Source organism: Bombina bombina, chromosome 6 (assembly GCF_027579735.1).
Source record: "Bombina bombina isolate aBomBom1 chromosome 6, aBomBom1.pri, whole genome shotgun sequence".
Classification (NCBI taxonomy): Eukaryota; Metazoa; Chordata; class Amphibia; order Anura; family Bombinatoridae; genus Bombina; species Bombina bombina.
Genome location: NC_069504.1, coordinates 743,290,178 through 743,315,615, shown reverse-complemented (window position 1 = coordinate 743,315,615; position 25,438 = coordinate 743,290,178). Strand labels below are relative to the sequence as shown.

The window sequence follows — 25,438 nt, the reverse complement described above, 5'->3', positions numbered from 1 at the left end:
CCAAGCGGGTGGCGGACATTGTAAACAAAGAATGGGAAAGGCCCGGCATACCTTTCGTCCCTCCCCCTATATTTAAGAAATTGTTTCCTATGGTCGACCCCAGAAAGGACTTATGGCAGACAGTCCCCAAGGTCGAGGGGGCGGTTTCTACTCTAAACAAACGCACCACTATACCCATAGAAGATAGTTGTGCTTTCAAAGATCCTATGGATAAAAAATTAGAGGGTTTGCTTAAAAAGATGTTTGTTCAGCAAGGTTACCTTCTACAACCAATTTCATGCATTGTTCCTGTCACTACAGCAGCGTGTTTCTGGTTCGATGAACTAGAAAAGGCGCTCAATAAAGATTCTTCTTATGAGGAGATTTTGGACAGAATTCATGCTCTCAAATTGGCTAACTCTTTCACCCTAGACGCCACTTTGCAATTGGCTAGATTAGCGGCGAAAAATTCTGGGTTTGCTATTGTGGCGCGCAGAGCGCTTTGGCTAAAATCTTGGTCAGCGGATGCGTCTTCCAAGAACAAATTGCTTAACATTCCTTTCAAGGGGAAAACGCTGTTTGGCCCTGACTTGAAAGAGATTATTTCTGATATCACTGGGGGCAAGGGCCACGCCCTTCCTCAGGATAGGTCTTTCAAGGCCAAAAATAAACCTAATTTTCGTCCCTTTCGCAGAAACGGACCAGCCCCAAGTGCTACGTCCTCTAAGCAAGAGGGTAATACTTCTCAAGCCAAGCCAGCCTGGAGGCCAATGCAAGGCTGGAACAAAGGTAAGCAGGCCAAGAAACCTGCCACTGCTACCAAGACAGCATGAGATGTTGGCCCCCGATCCGGGACCGGATCTGGTGGGGGGCAGACTCTCTCTCTTCGCTCAGGCTTGGGCAAGAGATGTTCTGGATCCTTGGGCGCTAGAAATAGTCTCCCAAGGTTATCTTCTGGAATTCAAGGGGCTTCCCCCGAGGGGGAGGTTCCACAGGTCTCAATTGTCTTCAGACCACATAAAAAAACAGGCATTCTTACATTGTGTAGAAGACCTGTTAAAAATGGGAGTGATTCATCCTGTTCCATTAGGAGAACAAGGGATGGGGTTCTACTCCAATCTGTTCGTAGTTCCCAAAAAAGAGGGAACATTCAGACCAATCTTAGATCTCAAGATCCTAAACAAGTTTCTCAAGGTTCCATCGTTCAAAATGGAAACCATTCGAACAATTCTTCCTTCCATCCAGGAAGGTCAATTCATGACCACGGTGGATTTAAAGGATGCGTATCTACATATTCCTATCCACAAGGAACATCATCGGTTCCTAAGGTTCACATTTCTGGACAAGCATTACCAGTTTGTGGCACTTCCGTTCGGATTAGCCACTGCTCCAAGAATTTTCACAAAGGTGCTAGGGTCCCTTCTAGCGGTGCTAAGACCAAGGGGCATTGCAGTAGTACCTTACTTGGACGACATTCTGATTCAAGCGTCGTCCCTTCCACAAGCAAAGGCTCACACGGACATTGTCCTGGCCTTTCTCAGATCTCACGGGTGGAAAGTGAACGTAGAAAAAGTTCTCTATCTCCGTCAACAAGGGTTCCCTTCTTGGGAACAATAATAGACTCCTTAGAAATGAGGATTTTTCTGACAGAGGCCAGAAAATCAAATAAACTCTTGTCAAATAATTCATTCTGTTCCTCTTCCTTCCATAGCGCAGTGCATGGAAGTAATAGGTTTGATGGTAGCGGCAATGGACATAGTTCCTTTTGCGCGAATTCATCTAAGACCATTACAACTGTGCATGCTCAGTCAGTGGAATGGGGATTATACAGACTTGTCTCCGACGATACAAGTAGATCAGAGGACCAGAGATTCACTCCGTTGGTGGCTGTCCCTGGACAACCTGTCACAGGGGATGAGCTTCCGCAGACCAGAGTGGGTCATTGTCACGACCGACGCCAGTCTGGTGGGCTGGGGCGCGGTCTGGGGACCCCTGAAAGCTCAGGGTCTTTGGTCTCGGGAAGAATCTCTTCTCCCGATAAATATTCTGGAACTGAGAGCGATATTCAATGCTCTCAAGGCTTGGCCTCAGCTAGCAAAGGCCAAATTCATACGGTTTCAATCAGACAACATGACGACTGTTGCGTACATCAACCATCAGGGGGGAACAAGGAGTTCCCTGGCGATGGAAGAAGTGACCAAAATCATTCAATGGGCGGAGACTCACTCCTGCCACTTGTCTGCAATCCACATCCCAGGAGTGGAAAATTGGGAAGCGGATTTTCTGAGTCGTCAGACATTTCATCCGGGGGAGTGGGAACTCCATCCGGAAATCTTTGCCCAAATTACTCAGTTGTGGGGCATTCCAGACATGGATCTGATGGCCTCTCGTCAGAACTTCAAGGTTCCTTGCTACGGGTCCAGATCCAAGGATCCCAAGGCGACTCTAGTAGATGCACTAGTAGCACCTTGGACCTTCAAACTAGCTTATGTATTCCCGCCGTTTCCTCTCATCCCCAGGCTGGTAGCCAGGATCAATCAGGAGAGGGCATCGGTGATCTTGATAGCTCCTGCGTGGCCACGCAGGACTTGGTATGCAGACCTGGTGAATATGTCATCGGCTCCACCATGGAAGCTACCTTTGAGACGGGACCTTCTTGTTCAAGGTCCGTTCGAACATCCGAATCTGGTCTCACTCCAACTGACTGCTTGGAGATTGAACGCTTGATCTTATCAAAGCGAGGGTTCTCAGATTCTGTCATTGATACTCTTGTTCAGGCCAGAAAGCCTGTAACTAGAAAAATCTACCACAAAATATGGAAAAAATATATCTGTTGGTGTGAATCTAAAGGATTCCCTTGGGACAAGATAAAAATTCCTAAGATTCTATCCTTTCTTCAAGAAGGTTTGGAGAAAGGATTATCTGCAAGTTCCTTGAAGGGACAGATTTCTGCCTTGTCTGTGTTACTTCACAAAAAGCTGGCAGCTGTGCCAGATGTTCAAGCCTTTGTTCAGGCTCTGGTTAGAATCAAGCCTGTTTACAAACCTTTGACTCCTCCTTGGAGTCTCAATTTAGTTCTTTCAGTTCTTCAGGGGGTTCCGTTTGAACCCTTACATTCCGTTGATATTAAGTTATTATCTTGGAAAGTTTTGTTTTTGGTTGCAATTTCTTCTGCTAGAAGAGTTTCAGAATTATCTGCTCTGCAGTGTTCTCCTCCTTATCTGGTGTTCCATGCAGATAAGGTGGTTTTGCGTACTAAACCTGGTTTTCTTCCGAAAGTTGTTTCTAACAAAAACATTAACCAGGAGATAGTCGTGCCTTCTTTGTGTCCGAATCCAGTTTCAAAGAAGGAACGTTTGTTGCACAATTTGGACGTAGTTCGTGCTCTAAAATTCTATTTAGATGCTACAAAGGATTTTAGACAAACATCTTCCTTGTTTGTTGTTTATTCCGGTTAAAGGAGAGGTCAAAAAGCAACTTCTACCTCTCTCTCTTTTTGGCTTAAAAGCATCATCAGATTGGCTTACGAGACTGCCGGACGGCAGCCTCCTGAAAGAATCACAGCTCATTCCACTAGGGCTGTGGCTTCCACATGGGCCTTCAAGAACGAGGCTTCTGTTGATCAGATATGTAAGGCAGCGACTTGGTCTTCACTGCACACTTTTACTAAATTTTACAAATTTGATACTTTTGCTTCTTCTGAGGCTATTTTTGGGAGAAAGGTTTTGCAAGCCGTGGTGCCTTCCATCTAGGTGACCTGATTTGCTCCCTCCCTTCATCCGTGTCCTAAAGCTTTGGTATTGGTTCCCACAAGTAAGGATGACGCCGTGGACCGGACACACCGATGTTGGAGAAAACAGAATTTATGTTTACCTGATAAATTACTTTCTCCAACGGTGTGTCCGGCCCACGGCCCGCCCTGGTTTTTTAATCAGGTCTGATAATTTATTTTCTTTAACTACAGTCACCACGGTATCATATGATTTCTCCTATGCAAATATTCCTCCTTTACGTCGGTCGAATGACTGGGGAAGGCGGAGCCTAAGAGGGATCATGTGACCAGCTTTGCTGGGCTCTTTGCCATTTCCTGTTGGGGAAGAGAATATCCCACAAGTAAGGATGGCGCCGTGGACCGGACACACCGTTGGAGAAAGTAATTTATCAGGTAAACATAAATTCTGTTTTTCTGTCATTAAAACCATAAACCTTGTGTAAAACTTATTGTAAGAGGAGCAAGGTGCATGCATAGTAGCTCAAATCAAAGGGACAGTAAAGTCATCATTTTTCTTTTAGGATTCAGATAGAGCCTACTATTTTAAACAACTTTCCAACTTTTATGAATTTTTCTTCATTCACTTTGTATCCTCGATATCCTCTATAGAGGGTCTTTCTTGCATCTTAGTTTTACTGAGTATTTCCACATGATCTTTCCTTAGCTTTTTGCACTATTCCGGTCACTGGTAACTCCTTCCAGAGCAACAGTTTCTCCAGCTACTGCTTTTTTTCTCTGTAGTAGTTTCCTATAGTTTACATCATCTGCACTTCTTCAGTTCACCCACTAGAAGGCACATTCTACATTTTTTTTTCTAGCTCCCCATTCTAATGTGCACAGATGTTTACTCTTATCTTACAGAGCAGATTCACATGCCTCTGGTTCCTTTGTAGGTGCTCTTATTCTTTCAGACACCAGCTGTGTTTCTCTAAAGTAGCACCCAAGAAACAGACAGGCAAGTGCTATGTATTTTGGCAGCTCCCTCACTTCTGTTCTTATATGAAAAATGTAATTCGATAAAAAAAAAAATCAATTAGTTTTCTAGTAATAGTGCTCTCTAATTTATTGGCCTTCGTAGCATTCTCTTCTTTAGCATCCAGAAGTGGAGGTGGATATACCACATCTGGAGCCTGTTTTTGCACAAACGGTCTGTGACAAACTGTAGAAATATACAGGAAACCACATCTCCTGTGCTTTTTACCAAACTAACAAAACTAAGTCAGATTAAGCTTTGATCTTCTTGCTTTGCTTAGATGATGCCTTCTAATACTGACCAACTCTGTCCCACTAATGGGTTTCTTGGCACTGCCCCCACACACTTCAGTGCCCTCAAATGTGTTTTTTAATTGAAGTTTTTAGAAACCTATACAACAGTCAATAATTACAATTATTACAAAGAGATTAAATATATCTCAACTTTTCAGGTATCAAGAGCCTGAGGCCATTGTAGTACAGGTATCTCTAGTTTCAAGATATATACAAAGGCAACATTTTTAATATATATAACATATAATCTCGAAATCAGGAGTAATTGTCGATAAAGTCTCTGGTGCTTATACTGGTCATGCGGCAGGTAAGAATAAATTATGGAGGGTCATCTCAAACTTCAAATGTGCTTTTATGGCCCAATCAGCACCAAGTTTTTCCAAGTGAAACTAGAACCTCTCCCCTTCCTCAGGACCAGATCACTGAGCTTTCAAATGCAATGAATCTCTTCTATATTATATGGACAACATTCTTATTGTACCTAGTGGTTGGTGTTGGCTTACCGAAGCTCATATCTACAGTAAATTCAACTTCTTAGGTTGATGAGCAAACTTCCCAAAGAGTTAACTGATCACTTCCCCCTGAATCAACTTCTGTAAATTGTTTTGGATTCATTTCTGTTGGTGGAGCAATTTCAGCAGGCCTCTGCCTTAGAGAATATAGTTGGGCTTTTCTCATAAATAGCTTAAGTTGGTGAAGGTTGTGGAAGAACAGTCAAGAATCTGTTTAGAAAGTGATACAACTAGGCCCAAGTCAGGAATGTATGTTCTGGCCCTTTCAGAGATTCATGTTAAATGAGTGGACATTTAAGAAGCAGACTAGTTTAGCTGTTAAATGTTTGATAATATATCTTTTTTTTTTTTTTTTTTTTTTTTTTTTTTTTACCCAGTACATTTCATTGCCCCCAGAACTAAAAGTTCTAAAGAAACTTTTGTATATGCACTACACTTCCCTTCCTACCACTTGTCACAGCACATGTGTGATCATTAATGAATAGTTTCTTATTGAGCTGTTTTGACCTCCAAGTCCTGTGGCACCTTTCTCCAAAACTGACCTTCTGTTTTTTTTTTTGTACTGGCATTCTAGCTTTGGTTAACCATCAGTCTTGCATGAGTGGCAGGGTAAAGGAATCACCTTTCCTAATTATTGTTCATTCTGCTTGTTTGGTTGGCAAACTCATGGGCACTGTCAAGTCCACACTTGAAGATAGATAAAGCAGCCACTTAACATACCATAAAATGTTATTTTGTCGGTGTTTTTGCTTGAGAGGCAGCCTTTGGAAGAGGCATTTTACAGTCTGTTGCCCTTAATTTGTTACCTGGAACATTCATGGTCTCTGTTGGCAAACTGACAGAAACTCTGGTGTGGTTTTTAATGCCTTGGTACAGACCAATTGCCTAGAATCCTCTTGTGCTTCATGTGATGTTAAGTTGCATGTGGAAAAAATGAAAAAAGTGAAAAGGTGCATAAAATCCAGCACATAACCATGAGATTTCATAGACAACTATTGGCAGTACAATGTGTTATACTGAAGAGCTCAGTGACTTTAAAGGTGGCATTGTCATAGGATGCCCTTTGCCAAAGTCAGTTTGTGAAATTTCTGCCGTACTATATGTGAACCAGTCAACTGTTATTATTGTGAAGTGGAAATATCTAGGGGCAACAGCCTAATCATGAACTGTTAGACCATGCAAAATTAGAGTTGGGCTGCTGTGTGTTAAATGCATGGTGCTAAAAAATAAACTATAATCATTTGCAGCACTTACTACAGTGTTCCAAACTGCGCATTGGGAGCTTCACAAAATGGGTTTCCATGGCAAAGTAGCTGTACACAAACCACATGTCGTGCTCAGAGTGGCAGATAAGAACGCTATCTACTCTAATGCATAGGCCCTGTAAAGTTTTCTAGAGAAGGGTTAATGGTCTGGGACTGTTTTTCAAGGTTTGGGCTAGGCCCCTTTGTTCCACTGAAGGGTCATCTTAATGCTTCAGGATACAAATATATTTTCGACTATTGGGTGCTTCCAATTTTGTGGCAACAGTTTGGGAAGGCCCCATCCTTTTCCAGCATGACTATTCCCCTGTGCACAAAGCGAGGTCCTTTGAGACATGGTTTGACGAGATTGGTGTGGAGGAACTCAAGTGGCTTGCACAAAACCCTGACCTCAACCCCACTGAATACCTTTGGGACGAATTGTTGATTGCGAGCCAGGCATTCTCATCCAATATTAGTGCCTGATGTCACAAATGCTCTTTTGGCTGCATGGGCACAAATTCCCTCAGACACGCACCAAAATCTCATGGAAAGCGTTCCCAGAAGAATGGCAGCTTTTACAACTTAAACTTATTGGTTTTGGTATGGGATATCCAACAAGCTTATATAGGTGTGATGGTCAGGTGTCAACATACATAAGGCTAAGCATGTGCATTTAGGTAATTCGGCAGCAAATGAATGGTGTGGACACCAGTGGCATTTGGCTCTTTTTGGATACGGATTTTTTTTTGTGATAGTGCAACACGCTGAAATCTGGATTTACACAGGTCTTAGTGTGCTGCACTTCAAATAAGAAATCCAGCTCCGAAAAGAGCAAAATGCCACTGCTGGTTATCTTCGTCATTCATTTGCTGCCGAATTACCTGAATGTACCTGCTTACTTTAGGCCATATTGTGTGTGTGTGTGTGTGTAATTATTTAAATATATTTCTTTCATACAGGCGATGAAAGTCCACTATCCATTATTACTGGGAGATTTACAAACCCTAAGAGCTCTATAAAACACCTCCTACCTCACTCAGACCTCCAGTCTTGTCTTTGTCTTCACTGGAGGTGTTGAAGAATGAAGATGTGCATCAGATTCTTCAGTGAGAGGGATTCTCAGATTGAGTTGAGGCCCATTTCACCTCAGAGTATAGTTGCTATTTGAAGGGATGTATTTTGTGTATTCGTAGTGGCATGAATTTCACCTGTTGGGATTTTGTCACAAACGTTGCCATGGGGGTTGCAGGGACTTGTCCTTTGCCTCTGCCTGTTGGTTCGTCGATTTACTTCTATTTCCTCCGCTTTTATGTTTCAGCACTGGTTTTGGCTTCCCACTGGTTTCCTCCAGTGGCAGAGTGCCTATGGGTAAGTTTTATATATATATATATATATATATATATATATATATATATATATATATATATATATATATATATATATACTATATATATTTAGATATATACTATATATATTTAGATATAGACAGAGATTTGTGTATTTCAACATATGTCAAAGTTGCTGGTTCTTTCAGTCAACAATTTTTGTCCATTTAAGTAACTTTGTTTCCTTTATCTTCCTAATACTCATATACTCCTGTTAAAATGTATCTGCAGCATTGTGCTAGTTCGCCGAGAGCAACAAATCCAGGGACACATGAGCCGTTTACAGGCCCGTCCAAGGGAGGTAGAGGTTGATCCTGAGGCTTTGAGATGGACTCCTGTCATAGTCACAAATTCTGTGGTAACTGACGACGAGGTGGATTCTGAGGAAGAAGAAGAAGAAGAAGAAGTAGAAAGGCAATCATTAAATAATAGAGTGAGTAATCTAAGTCAGAGCTGTGTCACAAACATCTTAAATAAATTAAACTTCACACTCAAACAAGTAAGAGCTTCTTTTTATCTGTATTTTTAGTAATGTTTTTTTCTGTCAGTTAATCTATAGTGATCTTTAAACAACCTTGTATATAGAAACAGAGACTTACACCCCTGCCACACTTAACTGTATTGAGCCATCAACCTTATTTTGAGGAACCAGTTGTCCATAAATCTTTTTATTAGAAGGGTGTCTGGAAATAAACAAGTAGTATAATCAAAATAAAATTCTAGATGCCATGGCTTTCAGGATCCTGGACTTTTGTAGGCCCTGGCACACTTGTTATACACACATTCACACAAATCTACACACCGTTATGAAATTGCAGGTTTTTGAAATGTAAATACAGAAATAACAGTGTTAATGTCAGACTTTTTCCATCTGTAAGGTGATCTTCCAACAACAAAAAGGTAAAAAAAAAAAAAAGTTTAATTATTAGAAGCATTTTAAGTTTAAAAAAATAAACACCCTGCATAAGTCTTCATAGTAGGATTTCCAGTTGTGTTCAGTTAACCATTCACATTCTAAATAATGCCTGTATGTAAATGGCGTACACCTGTCATCAAAGTGATTATGATTAAACACAGATTAAATTCAGCTGTAGGATTTTCTTAAATGTTTGGGAGTGCATACTACTGGGAGACTCATCGTTCACAAAGAGTTGCTAAATAAACTGTGCAAGCTAATTGTTGAAAAGTTTCACTCAGGAGAGGCATATAAAAGAATATTCAAGGCACTGGATGTACCGTGGAGCACTGTCAAAACCATCAAATAGTGGAGAAAATGTGGCACCACAGAGACATTGTAAGGATCAGGACAACCCTCCAAAGTTGATGAGAGAAGGAGAAAACGTATCAGCGAGGCTATCAAGAGGCCAAAAGCAACACTGAAGAAGCTACATAAATTTCTGTCAGGTACCGGTCACAACTTGCATGTGACCACCATCTCTCAAATTCTGCACTTCTGGGCTATGGGGTAGGACAGCAGGGGTCAGCAACCTTGACTCTCCAGTTGTTTTGGAACTACATTTCCCATGATTCTAAGACATTCTTTAGGCTGTCTGAGCAGTATGGGAAATGTAGTTCCAAAATATCAGGAGAGCCAAGGTTGCTAAGCCCCCGGGGTAGGGTGACAAGGCAGAAACAATGGTAGTGAGAGTCCACAAAATCCTTTTCTTACAAATGGGAATTATATCACCTGGCCACCAGGAGTAGTCAAAGAAACCCTAACCAAAACGTTTAACTATCCGTCCTACTTCCCCTTCCCTCCTAGTAGTTCTTTGCCTAGTCTAGGAGGTAATTAGAGATAAGGTGCTCTGCAATACTTGTTTTGAAAACAAGGTCTGTTTACACTTTTTTTTTTTTTTGAGGTTGAAGCCGCCATATCAGAGGGCCTTGCGGACTCCTTTTCTTCTGTTAAGTGTGATCAGTCCACGGGTCATCATTACTTCTGGGATATTACTCCTCCCCAACAGGAAGTGCAAGAGAATTCACCCAGCAGAGCTGCATATAGCTCCTCCCCTCTACGTCACTCCCAGTCATTTTCTTGCACCCAACGACTAGATAGGATGTGTGAGAGGACTATGGTGATTATACTTAGTTTTATATCTTCAATCAAAAGTTTGTTATTTTAAAATAGCACCGGAGTGTGTTATTATCTCTCTGGCAGAGTTTGAAGAAGAATCTACCAGAGTTTTTGTTATGATTTTAGCCGGAGTAGTTAAGATCATATTGCTGTTTCTCGGCCATCTGAGGAGAGGTAAACTTCAGATCAGGGGACAGCGGGCAGATGAATCTGCATAGAGGTATGTAGCAGTTTTTATTTTCTGACAATGGAATTGATGAGAAAATCCTGCCATACCGATATAATGTCATGTATGTATACTTTACACTTCAGTATTCTGGGGAATGGTACTTCACTAGAATTACACTGTAAGAAATACATAAAGCTGTTTAATAACTAGAGATTATGTTTAACGTTTTTGCTGGAATGTAAAATCGTTTTCATTTACTGAGGTACTGAGTGAATAAATGTTTGGGCACTATTTTTCCACTTGGCAGTTGCTTAATCTGTTTTCTGACAGTTTCTGTTCTCCCTCACTGCTGTGTGTGAGGGGGAGGGGCCGTTTTTTGGCGCTTTTACTACGCATCAAATATTTCAGTCAGCAACTCATTGTATTCCCTGCATGATCCGGTTCATCTCTACAGAGCTCAGGGGTCTTCAAAACTTATTTTGAGGGAGGTAATTTCTCTCAGCAGAGCTGTGAGAATTATAGTTTGACTGAGATAAAAAACGTTTATTCTGTAATTTGTTTCCTGCTTTCAGAATTTGTTATCTTTGCTAATGGGATTAAACCTTTGCTAAAGTTGTGTTATTTACAAGGATTGAGGCTATAACTGTTTCAATTTATTAATTTTCAACTGTCATAGATCTTCTGTGCTTCTTAAAGGCACAGTACGTTTTAATATTATTCTAATTGAATTGTATTTCCAAGTTACAAGTTTATTTGCTAGTGTGTTAAACATGTCTGATTCAGATACCTGTGTCATTTGTTGCAATGCCAAAGTGGAGCCCAATAGAAATTTATGTACTAACTGTATTGATGCTACTTTAAATAAAAGTCAATCTGTACAAATTGAACAAATTTCACCAAACAACGAGGGGAGAGTTATGCCGACTAACTCGCCTCACGTGTCAGTACCTACATCTCCCGCTCAGAGGGAGGTGCGTGATATTGTAGCGCCGAGTACATCTGGGCGGCCATTACAAATCACATTACAGGATATGGCTACTGTTATGACTGAGGTTTTGGCTAAATTACCAGAGCTAAGAGGTAAGCGTGATCACTCTGGGGTGAGAACAGAGTGCGCTGATAATATTAGGGCCATGTCAGACACTGCGTCACAGGTGGCAGAACATGAGGACGGAGAGCTTCATTCTGTGGGTGACGGTTCTGATCCAAACAGACTGGATTCAGATATTTCAAATTTTAAATTTAAACTGGAAAACCTCCGTGTATTACTAGGGGAGGTGTTAGCGGCTCTGAATGATTGTAACACAGTTGCAATACCAGAGAAAATGTGTAGGTTGGATAAATATTTTGCGGTACCGACGAGTACTGAGGTTTTTCCTATACCTAAGAGACTTACTGAAATTGTTACTAAGGAGTGGGATAGACCCGGTGTGCCGTTCTCACCCCCTCCGATATTTAGAAAAATGTTCCAATAGACGCCACCACAAGGGACTTATGGCAAACGGTCCCTAAGGTGGAGGGAGCAGTTTCTACCTTAGCTAAGCGTACCACTATCCCGGTGGAGGATAGCTGTGCTTTTTCAGATCCAATGGATAAAAAATTAGAGGGTTACCTTAAGAAAATGTTTGTTCAACAAGGTTTTATATTGCAACCCCTTGCATGCATTGCGCCGATCACGGCTGCAGCGGCATTCTGGATTGAGTCTCTGGAAGAGAACATTGGTTCAGCTACTCTGGACGACATTACGGACAGGCTTAGAGTCCTTAAACTAGCTAATTCATTCATTTCGGAGGCCGTAGTACATCTTACTAAACTTACGGCGAAGAATTCAGGATTCGCCATTCAGGCACGCAGGGCGCTGTGGCTAAAATCCTGGTCAGCTGATGTTACTTCTAAGTCTAAATTGCTTAATATACCTTTCAAAGGGCAGACCTTATTCGGGCCCGGGTTGAAAGAGATTATCGCTGACATTACAGGAGGTAAAGGCCATGCCCTGCCTCAGGACAAAGCCAAGACTAGACAGTCTAATTTTCGTTCCTTTCGTAATTTCAAAGCAGGAGCAGCATCAACTTCCTCTGCACCAAAACAGGAAGGAGCTGTTGCTCGCTACAGACAAGGCTGGAAACCTAACCAGTCCTGGAACAAGGGCAAGCAGACTAGGAAACCTGCTGCTGCCCCTAAAACAGCATGAATTGAGGGCCCCCGATCCGGGATCGGATCTAGTGGGGGGCAGACTTTCTCTCTTCGCCCAGGCTTGGGCAAGAGATGTTCAGGATCCCTGGGCGCTAGAGATAATATCTCAGGGATACCTTCTGGACTTCAAATACTCTCCTCCAAGAGAGAGATTTCATCTGTCAAGATTGTCAACAATCCAGACAAAGAAAGAGGCGTTTCTACGCTGCGTACAAGAGCTCTTGTTAATGGGAGTAATCCATCCAGTTCCACGATCGGAACAGGGACAGGGGTTTTACTCAAATCTGTTTGTGGTTCCCAAAAAAGAGGGAACTTTCAGACCAATCCTGGACTTAAAGATCCTAAACAAATTCCTAAGAGTTCCATCGTTCAAGATGGAGACTATTCGGACAATTTTACCTATGATCCAAGAGGGTCAGTACATGACCACTGTAGATTTAAAAGATGCTTACCTTCACATACCGATTCACAAAGATCATTATCGGTACCTAAGGTTTGCCTTCCTAGACAGGCATTACCAGTTTGTGGCTCTTCCATTCGGATTGGCTACAGCTCCAAGAATCTTCACAAAGGTTCTGGGTGCTCTTCTGGCGGTACTAAGACCGCGGGGAATCTCGGTAGCTCCATACCTAGACGACATTCTGATACAAGCTTCAAGCTTTCAAACTGCCAAGTCTCATACAGAGTTAGTGCTGGCATTTCTAAGGTCACATGGATGGAAGGTGAACGAAAAGAAAAGTTCACTCGTTCCACTCACAAGAGTTCCCTTCCTGGGGACTCTTATAGATTCTGTAGAAATGAAGATTTACCTGACAGAGGACAGGCTAACAAGACTTCAAAGTGCTTGCCGCACCCTTCATTCCATTCAACACCCGTCAGTGGCTCAATGCATGGAGGTAATCGGCTTAATGGTAGCGGCAATGGACATAGTACCCTTTGCACGCTTACACCTCAGACCACTGCAACTGTGCATGCTAAGTCAGTGGAATGGGGATTACTCAGACTTATCCCCTTCTCTGAATCTGGATCAAGAGACCAGAAATTCTCTTCTATGGTGGCTTTCTCGGCCACATCTGTCCAGGGGGATGCCATTCAGCAGACCAGACTGGACAATTGTAACAACAGACGCCAGCCTTCTAGGTTGGGGTGCCGTCTGGAATTCTCTGAAGGCTCAGGGACAATGGAGTCAGGAGGAGAGTCTCCTGCCAATAAACATTCTGGAATTGAGAGCAGTTCTCAATGCCCTCCTGGCTTGGCCCCAGTTGACAACTCGGGGGTTCATCAGGTTTCAGTCGGACAACATCACGACTGTAGCTTACATCAACCATCAGGGAGGGACAAGAAGCTCCCTAGCTATGATGGAAGTATCAAAGATAATTCGCTGGGCAGAGTCTCACTCTTGCCACCTGTCAGCAATCCACATCCCGGGAGTGGAGAACTGGGAGGCGGATTTCTTAAGTCGTCAGACTTTTCATCCGGGGGAGTGGGAACTTCATCCGGAGGTCTTTGCCCAAATACTTCGACGTTGGGGCAAACCAGAGATAGATCTCATGGCGTCTCGACAGAACGCCAAGCTTCCTCGTTACGGGTCCAGATCCAGGGATCCAGGAGCAGTCCTGATAGATGCTCTGACAGCACCTTGGGACTTCAGGATGGCTTACGTGTTTCCACCCTTCCCGTTGCTTCCTCGATTGATTGCCAGAATCAAACAAGAGAGAGCATCAGTGATTCTAATAGCACCTGCGTGGCCACGCAGGACTTGGTATGCAGACCTGGTGGACATGTCATCCTGTCCACCTTGGTCTCTACCTCTGAAACAGGACCTTCTGATACAGGGTCCCTTCAAACATCAAAATCTAACTTCTCTGAAGCTGACTGCTTGGAAATTGAACGCTTGATTTTATCAAGACGTGGGTTTTCTGAGTCAGTTATTGATACCTTAATACAGGCTAGGAAACCTGTTACCAGAAAGATTTACCATAAGATATGGCGAAAATACCTATATTGGTGTGAATCCAAAGGTTACTCTTGGAGTAAGGTTAGGATTCCTAGGATATTGTCTTTTCTACAAGAAGGTTTAGAAAAGGGTTTATCTGCTAGTTCATTAAAGGGACAGATCTCAGCTCTGTCCATTCTGTTACACAAACGTCTGTCAGAAGTTCCTGACGTCCAGGCTTTTTGTCAGGCTTTGGCCAGGATTAAGCCTGTGTTTAAAACTGTTGCTCCACCATGGAGTTTAAACCTTGTTCTTAATGTTTTACAGGGCGTTCCGTTTGAACCCCTTCATTCCATTGATATAAAATTGTTATCTTGGAAAGTTCTATTTTTAATGGCTATTTCCTCGGCTCGAAGAGTCTCTGAATTATCAGCCTTACATTGTGATTCTCCTTATTTGATTTTTCATTCGGATAAGGTAGTCCTGCGTACTAAACCTGGGTATATCAATCAAGAGATTGTTGTTCCTTCTTTATGCCCAAATCCTTCTTCAAAGAAGGAACGTCTACTGCACAACCTGGATGTAGTCCGTGCTCTAAAATTTTACTTACAGGCAACTAAGGAATTTCGACAAACGTCTTCTCTGTTTGTCATTTACTCTGGGCAGAGGAGAGGTCAAAAAGCTTCCGCTACCTCTCTTTCTTTTTGGCTTCGTAGCATAATTCGTTTAGCTTATGAGACTGCTGGACAGCAGCCTCCTGAAAGAATTACAGCTCATTCTACTAGAGCTGTGGCTTCCACTTGGGCCTTCAAGAATGAGGCCTCTGTTGAACAGATTTGCAAGGCTGCAACTTGGTCTTCGCTTCATACTTTTTCCAAATTTTACAAATTTGACACTTTTGCTTCATCGGAGGCTATTTTTGGGAGAAAGGTTCTTCAGGCAGTGGTTCCTTCTGTATAAAGAGCCTGCCTATCCCTCCCGTCATCCGTGTACTTTTGCTTTGGTATTGGTATCCCAGAAGTAATGATGACCCGTGGACTGATCACACTTAACAGAAGAAAACATAATTTATGCTTACCTGATAAATTCCTTTCTTCTGTAGTGTGATCAGTCCACGGCCCACCCTGTTTTTAAGGCAGGTAAATATTTTTTAATTTATACTCCAGTCACCACTTCACCCTTGGCTTTTCCTTTCTCGTTGGTCCTTGGTCGAATGACTGGGAGTGACGTAGAGGGGAGGAGCTATATGCAGCTCTGCTGGGTGAATCCTCTTGCACTTCCTGTTGGGGAGGAGTAATATCCCAGAAGTAATGATGACCCGTGGACTGATCACACTACAGAAGAAAGGAATTTATCAGGTAAGCATAAATTATGTTTTTCTGGGGGTTTGCTTTGCCTTCCTTATTGGGATATTTGGCTGTTTTCTTATCCTAGCCATGTCTAGGGGATGTTTCCGGAGTTGGGATGCTATGCATTCTCCTTCCCTGGTTGTTGTCCTCAGGGGTTTGTACTCGAAGAAGATTGAGGCCTAGCCTTACTGACTCGATCTTTGGGTGATTTTGTCCCTGACATTTTTCACTCGATTTTGGAAGTGCGGGTAATGTAGCCTGTTGGACTTAGAATCTTCTCAGTTCTGGTGTGCCCTATTGATCTTTGAAGTTGGATTTCTGTACGGGGTGCTCTCTTCCCCTTGTGTTAGGATTTCTTGTGCGAGTCTTCAACCTGTTCTACGGGTTGGTCTTCCCGGTATAGTCTGTTTTTTTTTTTCTTCAGACGGGGTATGGTGTTCCCTGGGTTATTGTTTGTCTACACCATTCTGGGTCTCAGACTTTCTTTAGGACATTTTTATATTTCTATGTCTGGTCCAGAAGCCTTTATTCTCCATGGAACGTGGACTATCTTATGATCTTGCTAGTTGCGCTACTAGCAGCTGGGCCAGGAGCTCTGTGGGCTTGGGCTCCTTGAGGCCTGCCTTGTTCTTGAGGGTATGTGCTTTCCTTTTGGAGAGCTCCTCTTTCATGTTCATCAGGGGCGCCTGGATGATTTTTGTTTGGCTCGACTTACTGCTTGGCCTTGTGAGCTTGTGCAACGTCCTTGTCTGTGCCCTTCCCTTGAGGTGGGTTGCCTTGCTTCCCTAGAGGTGAGGTTTCCTTTCTCTGGAAGATGTTGCCCTGTCCTGTGTGCAGAAGGGTGAAACAGGTTGTCTGTTAGGAGGGTGATTCTCTTTCTGGGATTTTTCTGTTCTTTCTGACTTTGCAGTTTCATACTGGTCCGCATAGTTCTGCTTATCTTTATAGCTTCTCCTTTGGAGTGCTGTTGTGGGTGCTATGTGGAGTCCGCCATAGAGTGTCGGGCTGGATTATGAGACATCGGTCTTTTCTACCTATCTCTATGGGGATCTACCTTGGAAGTATCTGTTTGTAGGTGCTTTTGGATGGCTTTCTGTTGGGTTGTCGGGGGGGCATCCTTTCCGCCCTTTTTTCCTATGGGGGCTGGTGGTTGGGACCTTTTCTGCTCCCCTGTATTTTAGTCTTGTTGCTTGGGATGGCCCAGTGTGGACTAGGTTCTGAGATGAGTGGTGTCTCCTCAGTTTGTGGAGGTCTGGAGAGCCTTTTTTTGAGGTTCTGGGCCCCTTTGTTGCCAGGCTACGTGTGTTGGCCTTGCAGCATTGGATATCCTGAGTGTACCCACTAGTTGGTGGACGTTACTCTATCTTCGGGTACCTTTTACTTGCCTGCAAGTATTTCCTTGTTTTCAGTCGTCTTGTAATAACTGCTGCTTTTAGTACTCAGAGGCTGCTTCTCTAGGTTTATCGCATGTGTTGGTTGGAATATGTTGATATTCTGAGTTCCTGGCGACTTGGGACTATGGTTTGTCGTTTCTTCGAGGCAATTTCTCAGATTTTTTCTGAGAAGTTTGCTTCTTTGTTCTATTTCCTGATCCAACCTTGGGGTTCAGTGCTATCTGGGTCTGGGCGTTGCCTTTCTCTTGTTTCAGGACACTTTGGGTTCCCTGTGAGCGTGGTTCGCTTTTTGGGTTTCCATTTTTTTTTTTTTTTTTTTTATTGCACCCTGTTTGGGGTTTTCTGGGATTCCTTGGTAATCCTCCATAGCCTCTCCTTTTTGGGAGTTTTCCGTTGTCTCCCTTTCTATGAATGGGTGTGTGGTTGAGGTTCGTCCTTTAAGCGATGGTATTTTTGGAGGAGTGTTGGCTCAGTTGCATCTGTTTTGCAGGCTCTAGTTCGACTTGTGGACTGTCTCTGGGTCAGTGTCCTTGGGGGCCATGTTTTCTGGCTTCGGATTAAGCAAGATTTTTCTGGGGTTGTGGTAACCTTTCTCACTTTCCCCCAGGTTTCACCTCCCATTTTACAGTCAGTAGTGTCAGCTGCTTTGGGTGCAATGACATCATCTGCCAAGCGGGAGGAGATTCAGTATCTTATCCAGGCGCTCAAGACAGGTTTATTTGTTATGCTATCATTCAGATTGTCCCTATCAATGCCAAAAACACGGGTTTGGCTGTTCTAGCCTGAAGGGCTCTTTTGCTGAATTCTTGGTCAGCTGATATGGTCTCAAAATCTAGGCTACTTTCCTTAGCTTTTAAAGCAGAGGTATTGGATGCTCTGTCAATTCCTTGGACTAATCATCTGGTTTATCTTTTCCCCCCTGATAGTGCTTCTTCCTGGAGTCGTGGCGAGGATCAAACAGGGGAAGGTATTAGCAATACCATGCATGACTTGGTATGCAGACCTCATAATGTTTGTTCCTCCGTGGCATCTTCCTCAGACAGTGTTCCTTCTTTCTCAAGGTCCATTCTTAAACCAAAATCTAGATTCTCTGCGGCTTGTCCAGGCACTTAAACCTGTTACCAGGCGTATCTATTTTAAGGTGTGGAAGGTTTACATGTCTTGGTGTGCTGAATGTGGGTTCTCTTGGCACAAGGTGAGAATTCCGCGTAATTCTTCAGTTCCTTTAAGAGGGACTTGATAATGGTCTTTTGTCTAGTTCCATTAAGGGCCAAATTTTGGCAGATAATTACTTTGTTCAGGATTTTGTTAGAATCAAACCAGTATTCAACCCAATTGCTCCTCCATGGAGTCCTTATCCTGTTCTTAAAGTTTTGCAGCATGTTCCGTTTGAACCTATGCGTTCCATCAATATCAAGTTACTTTCCTGTAAAAGTGTTATTTTTATTAGCCATCTCTTCTGCCCAAAGAGTGTGAGCTGTCAGCTCTTCTGTGTGATCCTCCTTATTTGGTGTTTCCCCAGGGTAATGCGATATTTAGAACTAAGCCAGGTTTCTGGCCTAAGGTGGGTTTGACTGACAACATAAATCAAGAGATTGTGGTGCAGTCTATATGCCCCAAACTCTTCTAAGGAGAGAGAGGTTGTTTAAAAAAAAAAAAAAAGATATAGTCATGGCATTAAAGTTTTACCTTCATGCTACTAAGGAGTTTCGCCATTCACAAAGCCTGTTTGTTCTTTTCTCTTGTAAGCACAAGAGTCAAAATACTTCCTTGTCTTCTTGGCTGAGGAATCTTATTCGGATGGCTTACATGGAGGCAGGTGATCAAGCCTCTCCGGCACATATCACTGCTCATTCCACTAGTTTGGTTTCTACGTCTTGGGAATTAAAGAATGAGGCTTCGGTGGAACAGATCTGCAGAGCTGCTACCTGGTCTTCACTTCATAAGTTAACAAAATGTTACCAGTTGAATGTTTTTGCCTCTGCAGAGGCATTCTTTGGCAGAAAGGTTCTTCATGTGGTGGTGCCCAGTAACGAAGTAACTGCCTTCTTTATTTATCCCACCCTTTTCTATTTGTGGACTGCACAGCTTAGGTATATATTCCAAGTTGTAAGAATAGGATTTTGTGTACTCACTACCATTAGAAAGAAAACATTTATTCTTACCTAATAAATTATTTTCTTTCTTGGTATTGAGACTCCACGCACCTGCCCTGTTTTGTTCTGTTGGCAGTTCCAGTGTGCACCTTTTCCCCCTTTTTATCTCACTTTTCCCAATCCTCAGATAAAAACTTCTGGGAGGGAAGGGGGGGAAGTAGGAGGGATAGTTGAATGCTCTGGTTGGTGTGTCTTTTCATTTGTAAGAATATGATTTAAAGGGCTCACTACCAAGAATCAAAATAATTTATCAGGAAATAATACATTTTATTTTATTTTTTTTACAAAAAGTAACATCCAAGCCTGTCTACATTATGCCAAAAAATTCATTGTCACTCCCAAACCATGTAGGAAAATGTGCTATGGTCTGATTAGACAAACTTTTAGGCCTAAATTGTAAAAGATATGTTTTGACACAAAGCATCATTAGAGGAACACAATACAGATGCTGAAGCATAGTGGTGGTAACATCCTGCTTTGGGGCTGTTTCTCTTCAGCTGAGTCAGGCTCTTATCAAGAGAGATGGGATAAGGTATAGCTCCAAAACCTGGCCTATGTGAGAAAGAGGAGTTTCACATTTCAACATGACATTGACCCAAAGCACACATGCAAAGCTTAGCTTCAGAAAAGGAAAATCTTGGAATGGCCCAGTCTGAGCCCAGACCTTAGTCCCATTAAAAACCTGTGCTATGACCAAAAGAGAGCTGAACACGAGATCCACTTGCAATCTGAAAGAACTTGAATTTTTTTGCAAAGGAGACTGGGATAAAAAGTCTAGATGTGCAAAGTTTAAGACTTATTCACAAAGGCTTGCTGCTGTAATGCAAAATATGCTTCTACAAGGTATTAGTTGTGTAGGGTGTGCAGACTTATGCATGGTGGTATGGTTTGTTTTTTTTATTTACTTAAAATGTTACTGGTTAACTGTTTTTCTCCTACATTGGTGTGTCCGGTCCACGGCTTCATCCTTACTTGTGGGATATTCTCTTCCCCTACAGAAAATGACAGAGAGCACACAGCAAAGCTGTCCATATAGCCCCCCCCTCTGGCTCCGCCCCCCAGTCATTCTCTTTGCCGCTCTGAACAAGTAGCATCTCCACGGGGATGGTAAACAGTATGTGGTGTTAGTTGTAGTTTTATTTCTTCTATCAAGAGTTTGTTATTTTAAAATAGTGCCGGTTTGTACTATTTACTCTACAACAGAAAATGATGAAGAGTTCTGTTAAAAGAGGAGTATGATTTTAGCACCAGTAACTAAAATCCATTGCTGTTCCCACGCAGGACTGTTGAAACCAGAGAACTTCAGTTGGGGGGAACAGTTTGCAGACTTTTCTGCTCCAGGTATGACCAGTCTCTTTTCTAACAAGACATAGTAATGCTAGAAGACTGTCAGTTTTCCCTTATGGGATCGGTAAGCCATTTTCTTAGACTCAGTAACAGAATTAAGGCTTATAAAATGGGCTCTATGCTGGTTGACACTTTTGTGGGCTAAATCGATTGGTTTATATAGATTTATGACATTTGGAGTGTTTTGTAAATTTGGAAACACTTTGGGAACGTTTTTATTACGCCTGGCAGTTGTTTAGTCGCCTAATCTAGTCGGGAAGGCCCCTTCACTCTGGTATGCAGAGGGAGGAGGCCTCATTTTCGCGCCTCAGTTGCGCAGTTACTTCTAGAGGCAGTGCATGCAGCTTCATGTGAGAGGGTCCTGTGGCTGAAAAATGGACTCAGGAAGGCTTATTTCTGTGGTGAATAACCCCTAAGGAAGGTAAAAGCCGCAGCAAAGTCTGTGGCAGGGACTGTAGTGTGTTTAAACTGGTAAATTGAACAATTGGCTCCGGTTTGCTCATTTAAGGGTTTAGAGACTTGAAATTTGGTGTGCAATACTTTCAAAGCATTAAGACACTGGGGTGTAAATTTTGTTAAGATCGGATATTTCCTTCATAGTTTTTCAAACATTCAGAAATAAAGTGTGCTCTTTTTATTATTTAAAGAGACAGTAACGGTTTTGTTTAAAAACGTTTTTATTGCATTAATAGCCTGCCTAAATCTGTCTAACATGTCTGTACCTTCAGATAGCATATGTTCTGTGTGTTTAGAGGCCAAGGCGGTTCCCCCTTTAAATGTATGTGAAAATTGTGCCATGGCGTCCAAACAAAGTAAGGACAGTACTGTCACATTTAATATGGTTGCCCAAGATGATTCTTCAAATGAAGGTAGTGGGGATAGCTCATCATCCTCTCCTTCTGTGTCAACACCAGTTTTGCCCGCGCAGGCAACACCTAGTACATCTAGCGCGCCAATGCTTGTTACTATGCAGCAATTAACTGCAGTAATGGATAATTCTATAGCAAATCTTTTATCCAAACTGCCAGCATTTCCCAGAAAGCGCGATTGCTCAGTTTTAAATACAGAGGATGAGCAAGTTGTCGCTGACGATAATTTATCTGTTATACCCTCACATCAGTCTGAATTGGCAGTGAGGGAGGGTCTGTCTGAGGGAGAAATTTCTGATTCAGGAAAAGTTTCTCAGCAGGCAGAACCTGATATCGTGGCATTTAAATTTAAGTTAGAACATCTCCGCGCCCTGCTTAAGGAGGTGCTAACTACTCTTGATGATTGTGACTCTTTGGTGGTTCCAGAGAAGTTGTGCAAAATGGACAAATACTTAGAGATCCCTGTGCACGCTGATGCCTTTCCGATACCCAAGAGGGTGGCGGAAATAGTGACTAAGGAGTGGGAGAAGCCAGGTACACCTTTTGTTCCACCTCCTATATTTAAGAAAATGTTCCCCATTGTCGACCCCAGAAGGGACGCATGGCAAACGGTCCCTAAGGTTGAGGGGGCAGTTTCAACGTTAGCCAAGCGCACAACTATTCCTATCGAGGACAGTTGCGCTTTCAAAGATCCTATGGATAAAAAATTGGAAGGATTGCTTAAAAAGATATTTGTTCAGCAAGGTTTCCTTCTTCAACCAATTTTGTGCATTATTCCTGTCACCACGGCGGCGTCTTTTTGGTTTGAGGAACTAGAAAATTCGCTCCAAAAGGAGACTCCATATGATGAAGTCATGGACAGAATTCACGCACTAAAGTTGGCTAATTCCTTTATTTTGGATGCCGCTTTTCAATTGGCTAAATTAGCGGCGAAAAATTCAGGTTTTGCAATAGTGGCGCGCAGAGCGATTTGGCTAAAATCTTGGTCGGCGGATGTGTCGTCCAAAACAAAATTGCTTAATATTCCTTTCAAAGGTAAGACCCTTTTCGGGCCGGAATTGAAGGAGATTATTTCTGACATCACTGGGGGAAAGGGCCATGCCCTCCCACAGGATAGGCCTTTCAAGGCTAAGAACAAGTTTAATTTTCCTTTCGCAATTTCAGGAATGGACCGACTCCTAACTCTGCAGCCTCTAGACAAGAGGGTAACGCTTCCCAGCCTAAACCAGCATGGAAACCATTGCAAGGCTGGAACAAGGGTAAACAGGCCAAGAAGCCTGCTGCTGCTACCAAGACGGCATGAAGGGGTAGCCCCCGATCTGGGACCGGATCTAGTAGGGGGCAGACTTTCTCTCTTTGCTCAGGCTTGGGCAAGAGATGTTCAGGATCCCTGGGTACTAGAAATAGTCTCTCAGGGGTATCTTCTAGAGTTCAAGGAACTTCCTCCAAGGGGAAGGTTCCACATGTCTCGCTTTTCTTCAGACCAGATAAAAGAGACAGGCATTCTTACATTGCGTAGGAGACCTATTAAAGATGGGAGTGATACACCCAGTTCCAACAGCAGAACAAGGTCTGGGTTTTTACTCAAACCTGTTTGTAGTTCCCAAAAAAGAGGGAACTTTCAGGCCAATTCTGGATTTAAAAATTCTAAACAAATTCCTCAGAGTTCCATCATTCAAAATGGAAACCATTCGGACGATTTTACCAACAATCCAGGAGGGTCAATATATGACTACCGTGGACTTAAAGGATGCGTACCTGCATATTCCTATCCACAAAGATCATCATCAGTTCCTGAGGTTCGCCTTTATGGACAAACATTACCAGTTTGTGGCTCTTCCATTCGGTTTAGCCACTGCCCCCAGAATTTTCACAAAGGTGCTAGGGTCCCTTCTAGCGGTTCTAAGGCCGAGGTGCATTTCTGTAGCACCTTACCTAGACGACATTCTAATCTAAGCGTCGTCTCTTTCCAAAGCAAGGGCTCATACAGACATTGTTTTAGCCTTTCTCAGGTCTCACGGGTGGAAGGTGAACGTAGAAAAGAGTTCCCTGTCCCCGTCCACAAGGGTTCCTTTTCTGGGAACAATAATAGATTCTGTAGAAATGAAGATTTTTCTGACAGAGGTCAGAAAGTTAAAGCTTCTAAACGCTTGTCAAGTTCTTCAATCTATTCCTCAGCCTTCCATAGCTCAGTGCATGGAGGTAATAGGATTAATGGTTGCAGCAATGGACGTGGTTCCTTTTGCTCGAATTCATCTAAGACCATTACAACTGTGCATGCTCAAACAGTGGAATGGGGATTATGCAGACTTGTCTCCCCAGATTCAAGTAGACCAGGTAACCAGAGACTCACTCCGCTGGTGGTTGACTCAGGATCACCTGTCTCAGGGAATGAGTTTCCGCAGACCAGAGTGGGTCATTGTCACGACCGACGCCAGTCTCTTAGGCTGGGGCGCGGTCTGGGACTCCCTGAAAGCTCAGGGTCTATGGTCTCGGGAAGAGTCTCTTCTCCCGATAAACATTTTGGAACTGAGAGCGATATTCAATGCGCTCCTGGCTTGGCCTCATTTAGCGAAGGCCAGATTCATAAGATTTCAGTCGGACAACATGACGACTGTAGCGTACATCAATCATCAGGGGGGAACAAAGAGTTCCTTGGCGATGAGAGAGGTATCCAAGATTATCAAATGGGCGGAGGATCACTCCTGCCATCTATCTGCAATACACATTCCAGGAGTAGACAACTGGGAGGCGGATTATTTGAGTCGTCAGACTTTCCATCCGGGGGAGTGGGATCCCAAAGCGACACTAGTGGATGCGTTAGTGGCGCCTTGGTCGTTCAATCTAGCTTATGTGTTTCCACCGTTCCCTCTCCTTCCCAGGCTTGTAGCCAGGATCAAACAGGAGAAGGCCTCGGTGATTCTAATAGCTACTGCATGGCCACGCAGGACTTGGTATGCAGACCTGGTGAATATGTCATCGGCTCCACCATGGAAGCTACCTTTGAGACAGGATCTTCTAGTACAAGGTCCATTCGTACATCCAAATCTAGTCTCTCTGCAACTGACTGCTTGGAAATTGAACGCTTGATTCTATCTAAGCGTGGGTTTTCAGATTCAGTTATAGATACTCTGGTTCAAGCCAGAAAACCTGTGACTAGGAAAATTTACCATAAGATATGGCAAAAATAGATCTGTTGGTGCGAATCCAAGGGATTCTCCTGGAGTAAAATTAAAATTCCTAGGATACTTTCATTTCTCCAAGAGGGTTTTGATAAAGGTTTGTCAGCTAGTTCTCTAAAGGGACAGATATCTGCTCTGTCTGTTTTGTTACACAAACGTCTGGCAGCCTTGCCAGATGTGCAGGCGTTTGTACAGGCGTTAGTCAGAATCAAGCCTGTCTACATACCTATGACTCCTCCATGGAGTTTAAATTTAGTTCTTTCAGTTCTTTAAGGGGTTCCGTTTGAACCCTTACATTCCATAGATATCAAGTTACTATCTTGGAAAGTTCTTTTTTTGGTTGCTATTTCTTCTGCCAGAAGAGTTTCTGAATTGTCTGCTTTGCAGTGTACCTCACCCTATTTGGTATTCCATACTGATAAGGTAGTTTTACGTACCAAGCCTGGTTTTCTTCCAAACGTGGTTTCCAACAGGAATATTAACCAGGAAATAGTTGTTCCTTCTCTGTGTCTGAATCCAGTTTCGAAGAAGGAACGTTTGTTACACAACCTAGATGTGGTCCGTGCTTTAAAATTCTATTTAGAAGCAACAAAGGATTTCAGACAGACATC

At 42.9% G+C, this 25,438-nt stretch overlaps 1 protein-coding gene across 1 annotated transcript in view; it reads left to right on the top strand.

Moving 5' to 3' along the window:
• Positions 1–25,438, top strand: part of KAT6A (lysine acetyltransferase 6A) — a 646,904-nt gene that overhangs the window by 566,501 nt on the left and 54,965 nt on the right. Inside the window, 1 exon segment of the mRNA XM_053719413.1 lies at positions 8,390–8,591. Within this exon segment, the coding sequence (XP_053575388.1) occupies positions 8,390–8,591 (202 nt within the window).